The 9,246-nt window shown below is 41.7% G+C and overlaps 1 protein-coding gene across 1 annotated transcript; it reads right to left on the bottom strand.

The window, feature by feature from the left end:
* Window positions 1-5,861: 5,861 nt before the first annotated feature.
* Window positions 5,862-8,926, bottom strand: LOC145443580 (uncharacterized). Its single transcript, XM_080321529.1, has one exon. It carries the CDS (start codon window positions 8,734-8,736, stop codon window positions 6,259-6,261), a length of 2,478 nt encoding a protein of 825 aa, XP_080177655.1. The 5' UTR covers window positions 8,737-8,926; the 3' UTR covers window positions 5,862-6,258.
* Between the last annotated feature and the right edge of the window lie 320 nt (window positions 8,927-9,246).

The following is a 9,246-nucleotide window of genomic DNA, read 5'->3' as shown; positions in this document are numbered from 1 at the left end:
CGCACAGTTTAATGCATTTCGGACGGAAATATTTCTTTCTTTTTTATGTGTCGGTTAGCTAAATGTCGATGGAAATAGGTTCAACTAGCCAACATCAGATGCCCTTAAAGTATTTCCATTTATCTGCATGAATAACGTACAACTAAAGAAAAACACAGACTCTACGTAGGCATATTTTCGCTTTCAAACTTATTTCCGTACATTTATGCCACAGCCCATGCAGCTTGGCGCTTCTCAACGAGAAAACCTATTTTTGGAATTGTTTTGTAAAGACACATTGGTCAATTGCGTTCAACCGAAAATATGGCATTTCATCATGGAATGCTTGGAAAACCTTTCTCCGAACTGTAAGTGGAGCAATCGAAAAACATGTTGGTATAAGCCGGCCGCATGCGTCGCTCGACAATAATTTGTGCGGCCTGTGAAGGCCTCAAGACAAATTAGAGAAATATTGATAAGATGCGTAGTAATTATGTTGATACAGCTTCGAGTTGATTAAATTTGATTTTAAAAAGTTTCACCGTGATATTATTAACTGTAGGATTGTTTTCATTCCATTGCTGGGGCAATAGCCTGACCTCGGACCGGCAGGTAGCACATTAGCACAGTAAAACATTTGCTGAAGACAGCAGTAGTAGCAGATTTATCAACAGATCGCTGCTCATGGATGGAAATTTCCATATTTTTCCGACAATCGGCACAGACCTTCAGATATTGAAGACCAAGTTACATAGGCCCAATATAGCTAATGCTAATATTCCGACGGCGTGCGCTACCATTAATAAATATTTGATTCGTTTCAAATATATATATATATATTGTTTACATGTCTACGGTCACTTTATTTTTAAATAAAATATTGCGTTCAATCCCAGTTTTCCTTTAGTGCGACCAGCGACCCGCGATTGGATTCAGAGGTTGAATGCGGCCGTCGAGATAGTTTGTTCAATAGTGGTATAAGCCCTAAACGCTACATACCTTTAGTAAACATACACCTCTTTTTCGCTTTTCTCACTAACGTAAAAACCGCTGTTGCAGATATTTGTCACAATGCCGCAAAAATGAAGTTGTTCGAGTATTCCTAAAATTTCTCTGGCGTACCGCTGGGTGTTCGGGAATTCCTGCCATACATAAATAACGATAGTCTGAAATAATTCACGTTCAATCAAAGCATATCAGACTTACTGTCTATCCATTGGTTCCAAACCATTTTTTTAAATATTTACAGCCCAATTTCCGATTTGCAAATATTCCGTGTCCTACCCTTAACTTTGTTGGGCTGATATCTAAAAAAAAAGGTCAACACATTCGAGGCTACAAGCATAAAGGAAACCAACCCCCGGTTTAACTCCTGGTTAGAAACCACTGCTGTATGTTTTTGGCCCATTGAAAACAGGGTCATCCCCACTACTACATGGGCCAGAGCCATAAGGCATGAATATTATGTCATATGCCAAAAAGACCAAAAATAGCTTATTGTTTACGTTATGAGATTTTATTTTTGGCCATTCTGGTATCGCCATGAATTCATATTTGAATACCCAGATTACCACGTAAAATTCTTTCCCTTGGTCAATCAAATCAAACGAAAAAAGAGCAGTATCTACTCTGTGTTATATAACAGCGAGAAGAAAAACCGATTCGCTCACTGCTTTTGCAACTAGCCCGGAATTATCCGAAACAAATTCTGAAATAGAATCCCTATCCCACCCGACTGCCACAAAATTGTACAAAATACGGTTGCAGACGAATCATGCTCCTCGCGCTTATACAATGTTGCCTACCTACCTGTATATAATTACGCCTTCACATGATTGCAAACAAAGCGCCCCGAAAGAATATCAAGGCTCTAGCGATGGATCTGTAGGTATTAAATTTATAAAGACGGAAGTCGCAAGTTCCTCTATATGGCGCTCATTTGCAATTTAAAACGTCACTGATGATGCTTCAGGCAATATATTCATTATACGTCGACATTATAGGTCGATATGGTGTAAGTTCGCAATCCGATTAGCGACTTACTTGAAATTCAACATATTTGGCATCTTCAATCTCAATATTGCTTCGAGTGGTAGTGAGTGAGTGGTAGTATATCAAGGCGCTTAACCCCAATTATATCGAACACCCTGATATAGGGACCGTATATCCGTTTTTGTGGGCATCCATACTATTGCGTGGTCACTGTCATGAATTATCATGGTGATGTACGTTAATCAAAACATGTCGAGAATAATTGAGTGCGGAGACTTTGGAAATACAGGTAGGACGCTTCATTGGATTCTCGCTTCCTGTTGAATATCCTTTCGAATTATTGTTGACTAAGCGATATGACTCGATTGGGACGCAAATCCAATTATAGGTATATTTACTATAAAACTCAATATCTGTTTCCGGACTTCAAGGAGTACTACAAAATTTAGGTGACTTCAACTCCATCAAGAGAGAATTTAACGAAACTCCCACTCCACAGCTTCGGGTTAGTATGAATTCCTACGCATTGGTGCGATTAGATCAGGAATGGGCAAACTACGGCCCGCAGGCCGCATGCGGCCCGCAACACCGTTCTGTCCGGCCCGCGAGAGTCAAAAAAACTTTTTCTTAGTATATTTCACCATGATAATTTTAAGACAATGGTTCCCAAACTGGGGTGCACGCCCCCCGTGCGGGTGTGAAGGCATCTGAAGGGGGCGCGAAGCTGAGCTCAACTGAAAACAAATTTCGCGCTCCGCGCGATTGTGACTCACTACATAATTATTGCTCTGTATTGACTCTCAATTTCATAGTTAAAAATCTCTCATCAACAGTCGTCACCTTCGATGCCAGCAGATTAACCGTTAGGTCTGCTATCATCCTGGTTGCGTTTCATCATCATAAAGGGGTAGGGCGTATGACTTAAAAAGTTGGGGAACCACTGTTCTAAGGTAAATACTTCCTATAAAAAGTTTTATGTTTAATTTCTGGCGCGACAGCCCGTTCTCAAGGCCCACGTAGTTTGAAAGGTTTCAACTGCTAAACATCACAGAAATCCTAAACGAGATTGACATAATTCGGATCACGAGTGTGATTTCAGAATGGCCACCCCAGCTTTAATTATCTCAGTGATGTGCTTATAAAAAATGATTCGCGCGTGTCTTAGGCAGATTCGTCCTCGGTATGCGTAGAATTGGTGTATTTATATTTTATCTACACATAGTAGAAGTGTGTTTGAGGCTAGCATGATTATGATGCTGTCAGCATCAGATCGCTGCTCACAGATTTAAATTTCAATCCGGTTCTAAGAATCGGGACAACCGACTTTCAGCTCTATAGTTTTGACAAATTGGTAATTGAGGTCGACCAGCCGATGAAATCTCGCCACTATGTTTCTGACGCGAGTACGATATCATCAAAGCATTGTTTGGTTTGTTTTAAATAAGCTCATATATTATCTCCATGTCCTCACTATATTATCCAATACCAATATTGCGTTTTGGTTTATAATCCCAATTTTATAAACTGCGGCCCGCGAATGGATTTAGATGTTGAATGCGGCCCGCGAGCTCAAAAGTTTGCCCACCCCTGGATTAGATGGTGTTAAACTTGGAGTTTACATTGTGATTGCTTGCACAGGATGGAGGAATATTCAAATCGAAAGCGCACAGCAACGATGTAGCTGACTCTTGCATTCATCCCCGTATGGGTAGTATTGACACGAATCATACTCGAGTCGCTATTTTTGGTGACTCAACTTGACTCGAGTCATGGTTGTTCATCCAACAAGTCGCTGTTGAAGAGATTCGCTGTACCAAATATAGAAGATATGTGGAAACTAGAAATCGCCAAGTTTATGTATCATTTCCAATGCGGTCATTGGCCCCAATATTTCAATGACTTCTTTACCTCGGAATCCAAAGCGGACAAGTACTACACACGCACGTCCACGTCATCCAAATATCATATGATCCACTGAAAGGACCATCGCTCTATCAAGTATGCCGGACCTGACGAGGGGAACAGTATCCCGCCAGTCATCCGACAGTCGACAAGCATGACCACATTCACGTCGAAATACAAGCAATTACTACTAAATAAATACTACTCCATCCTCAATAATACCGGACCACGACCTGACCTATAGATCTCGCCTACCATAACATGCCACCCGATTTTTGTCGCTTGCTTTTTTCTATACTATCTTCTTCTACTTTTCATTAAGTGTGCATGCCTCCTCTTGACATCACCTAGGCCAGGGTGGGTGTCTGATTCCATAGGCTACTCCAAGTCGCGTCGACACCTTCCTATCTTTTCAGTGTATCGCAATTTTGTGGTGTCTTGTAAACCAATGACGATGATGATAGTACATGTCCAAATATGACGAATTTGTCTTCATGCTGTCCGAATGATGCGTTGGCGATGTCGGGTGAGAATGATTGTTGATGCTGGCATAACAAATGCTGTATGTATTTCGCATGTCGGCATTTGAAAAACCTAGCAAAGCTATTGTGACAGAAAATTGAAATTTAGATGGTTCACGCAGGCCTATATGGAACACCAGCTTGAACTTCATGTTGTTACGTCCTACGTTTAACATCGTCGTTGACTGATGTACCAAAAGTGGAAAACTGTGTGCTCATTGCATTATTGAATCAGGGCTTTTCGACATGGATCTCCATGAACGTACTGGATTACCATAAACAAGTTTTATGGTAGTTAAAAATGTTTGCGAGAACCATGAAGATCTAAAATTAAGGTAATAGTCCGATCATCAGTCAAGGTGTTATCCCCCTAATAAATAGTATCCGAATCTCTGCGTCAAATAATTTATTGAAAAAAGTATCCTGCTTCACAGAAAGCGGAAGGAAATGCAATTCACCGGATAGCGTGTGCGGGAGATGTACGAGTGTACCCATGCAAGCAGTGCGTGATTTACAAGCAAATACCGCCACCCCGCGGTCATCTCGAAACTCAAACCAACAACCGGAGTAAAAGATGTGCCGATTTCCACGTTCTGGTTCTGGGTGTAGCTTTAAGGAGCTTTAAGATGCACAAATATTGTGCTTTTTTAGAATAGATCAACCGGCACCACGGCACCCTTTTACGGTTTGATTTCACGTACTAAACCAGCATTCGAAAGTTCAAATCGCAGTCTCCTGATAATTTTTAAAATCTTAACAATCCTAGTGCATATGCTGCGTAGGCCAATTAGGGTTGCAATTGAAACAAAAATCAATTTAAAACAAACATGTTTAAAACAAGGCCTTAATTTAAAACATGTTTTTTAATGTTTTTTGTTACGCCATGACGTCACGAATATTCAATTGTGACGTCAAAGTGGATTTACATTGACAATTGAAAATATCAACCATCCCATATCCATATACGTCGGGTATATTAGGTGATAATTTCTCATACAAGATGTTTTTTGGAAAGTATTTACACAATTATGCCATAATTTTACAACTTGAAAAAACGCAATTTTTTCTCAAACATACCTTTCTTTAAAACACCGTTTGTTTTAAATGCAACCATAAGGCCAATACTAATTATCATAACACAGTAGCCTTCTGCAAGGTCTTCGTCTGTTTTGCACAGATACAGCATGAGCGCATTGTATTGTTGCATCTTGGCCAAATGCTACGGCATAAAAACGGGATATAGTTGGTAAATTCAGGGATGTAGTAATCGTTGTAGGCCTACAATGAAGAAACGGAATCTTAAGTATGCATTGTTGTACCTTAAGGCCGTCAGGCGATCATTCCCAAATAATCTTGTAAAATAAACAACAACAACAGCCTAACTTTCAGCATGATCCTATAGCATGTGGAAAAACTGGACTGGAGCAATTCGGGGAAATTATTTGCTCGCTTCGTGTGTACTGTACAGTTTACTGACTATTACACCATTCGAATCGCAACTTCGTACATTTGTCAAGTGACAAGCGGTCTAGCCGCAGTCGGCTGGTCTACGTCTCAGATCTGATGATCTAATCACATTGTTTACGTTCAATTTATTAACGACAAAACAATGTTGGTTCAGTAAAACGTGGCTGCACAAGTGCACAACAATTGGTTCCACAGCTCAACCCAGCGTGCGGAAAGAATGTAGACCCATAACTACGTACAAGTACTGCGATTCAGCCAACAGCGATGACTCGATAACATGAAATTGACTCGGAAATTTCACACGAGTCAGTTCACATTTCTAAAACGTAAGTCAAGTCATTTTTGCGTGGTGACTCTGGTCTTTTCCACACTGGGAGGATGAGGCTTGACGGATTTTTTACTTCCGGCGAAAAAATAGTTTTGGGAATATGCACAGACAATTGGAATAAAGCATAGGATTCAAAGCGCTGTTGATAGGTAGCAATCCAACAGCGGACACAACGTACGCAGTATTTGAAATGTCGAAGCTCAGCAAATGCATAACGCCGAGAATACATATAGGAACCCAACATACAAAGTCGGTGGCAACCAAGACAAAAATACGAAATTGCATTTTTCGTGGTATGGAATATCTCCTGGACGGTGTTTTGCGCTCAGTCTCATTGGGATTTCGAGCATGTGAACGAGGTAATCGTTTTACGCTTTCAGTTGGTATTCCGTTGTCCGTAACATAAACTTCAGAACAGTTCCGCTTAATAATGGTACTTTTCGTCGACAGTCGATATATCATGAGGTATGCCAAAAGTATATAAACAAAGGCAGCCAGGTTTAGCGATAAAACTACGACGGTGTGCTCCCAGGCTGCATCCCCTATCGACACAAAGAGTTTCGGAAGGCAAACACTGTGTGCGCTGTAAAACCCGAAGAATCTCCATTCCGAGTACAAAGGGAATAAGCTAAGTGATAACGTTTCCAACTCATACCAAGACAATTCGTGTTCAGAGCGAATAGGTTCAGTAGCATTTTGGGAGAAGGCAATGGACCGAGACAAAATTTGGTTCACTTCAGTTTGATTAATCACAGAAGGGCGAAGATGTGGGAATGGTACCCACGCTTCCGTGGTGTAGAAATGCTTCGTGGTTGGTAAAATCGGTAACGCTGCTATTGCGAATGAGACGACCCATATACTGATGCATAGCACTGACAGAATCTTCAATCTCTTCAAAATTCTCAGTCCGAACGGCTTGATAACGGTACCAAGACGAAGGGTGGTCAAGCATACCAAGGTCAGCACTGATGCTTGACTTGATAAAACCACAGTAACACCAAGCGATTGACATAGAAATCCCGTTCTCCACACCACGTCATATTCCCAATAGTTTGATGCATTTGTCAAGGACACAACCCCAAGAATCCCCAGGTAAATACCCAATAGAAGGTCGGCCATCGCCAGATTGAGGATAAACACACTATTCCAAATGCGAACGCCCTTCTTCCGTCCTGTTGGAATAAGTCTCGTTTGAAATTTATGCGACATATCTTTTTTCCTACTACTGTTTGCATTCTCCTCCAGCCGACCTTTCCTAATTGAAGTGAGACATACTAGCACCCGGAATTTACGTCCAAGATGAATGTCGCATAGATTTAGTAATAGAGGAAGCGATTTGAGGATTACGATTCCGTTTCCGAATATTGCTAATATCCCAACTGTCAACATGATCGCAACCACGTACCAATCTTTTACCATTCTATCCTTAGAGGCAAAAGACCACTTCCGGTTATTCTCCATAAACCATTCGTCACTTCCGTCGATGCAGTCGTTGACACCGTTGGACATAACAGACGTTTCCACGTAAAGAGGATACCCCGACTGACAGTAAAACCGGTTCGAACATACCATTTCATCAATCCCACCGGGGCAGTCGAATTTTCCGTCGCAAATCATGGTTAAAATCAGCGAAGCGTTACTGGATCTTTCGCGTAAATATTGAACGGACTTCGATGAAATCAGAGTCGGGGATACTCCGTGGAATTGACGGGGAAGTGGTTTGTCTCGGTATCTCTCTGACTCATAATCATTGATAAGGGGACCTGTGTCGGTTGCGGTTTCGTCGTGTCGTATTCTTGCCGCGTCGATGACCGTATTAATCCCAACTCTTAACACTTCACACGTGAGTGGCAGTACAGAGTGATTAACTTTCTGCTCGCTAAGTTTACGGTTCGCCATGTCCACAGTCCATATTTCGCAATACCTCTCATCGTCGCCATCGCGGCATTGCTGAACGCCATCACAGACCTGCGCTGGCCTCACGCACGTTTGATACTTGGTGGATGAATTTACCGATTCTTCGTCCAAATGTGCGATTGACGAAGAGCAAAGTATCTCATTCGGTTTACACATGTCACAAGGGAGACTTTGCCGACCGTCGGTTAGCGTTACCTTGTCATTCAGTCCGGGCACGCACGCTCTTCTTATCAAATCAAATGCATTCTCTGGCTTGTTGAAAAACTGCAAGATCAAGCGCACGTTTCGCGTTGTTGACCGTAGTGTTTTGGTAGTTGATCCCGTTGGTCCGTTTAATGATGTGGATATGTTTGGTTCATCGTCTATTGGCATTCTTCCGCTGGATTCCTGATAAGTGAACGCGCAAAGATATTCATCGGAGAGGTCTCTGCAGTTGAATTTGCCGTTACACACGAGTCTCATAGGTAGTCGCCTTGAACTGGAAACGCAATATGCGGGATCGCCACCCTGGTCTTCAAATATGTTATCCATCCCACAATCGCTCCCGTGCTCCACGCTGTTACCATCGCACAGGCGAGAGGATGGTTGTGTATGACTTTGTGTCGAAGCTGATTCTGCGCAATAAAACATTCGTTTACAATTTGAACAGGTCGGAAAAGGTTCGCAACTTGCCAGCGGTATTCTGGTGCAAATTAAGCAGACATCCAACGCATCCAGTGAGTAGAATCTTGAGAAATGAGAATCGCTTGTTCATTATGTTTCGGGATCGCGATCTTTAAGTTATGTAAAATTAGTAATAGTCTGCGAGGAAGAAAGTGTAACTGATCTATACATACAGGCTAATCTGAAATCATATCGTGAATTGGAACTATTATCATCCCTTGATTTTCTCTGCACTAGCAATATTAAAATAGACGCCTCTTTTGTTATACTGAGGTTTTCTGATTCCCCGAATAAACGACTGAGCCAAGTAGGACTAAAACTCTTCTACCGGACATTGACAACCGACAGCTTGTGAACTAGTTCATTACAAAGCAGGATGTAATGCATTTTGTTCTCAGTCCTCCGATATACGAAGCAATATAAGCAGCTCTCGCTGTGTCTGCGCGAAAAATTACAACCTGGGAAATTACACTTGAC

The sequence above is a fragment of the Botryllus schlosseri genome, chromosome 1, assembly GCF_051294905.1.
Source record: "Botryllus schlosseri isolate E-star chromosome 1, Bs_hap1, whole genome shotgun sequence".
Lineage (NCBI taxonomy): Eukaryota > Metazoa > Chordata > Ascidiacea > Stolidobranchia > Styelidae > Botryllus > Botryllus schlosseri.
The sequence above is the reverse complement of the archived record's forward strand: the minus strand, read 5'-3'. Positions and strand labels throughout refer to the sequence as shown.

Bases quoted from the DNA above. Each gene is read 5' to 3' on its own strand.
- LOC145443580 (XM_080321529.1), bottom strand. From the start codon at position 8,736: ATGTTTTATTGCGCAGAATCAGCTTCGACACAAAGTCATACACAACCA.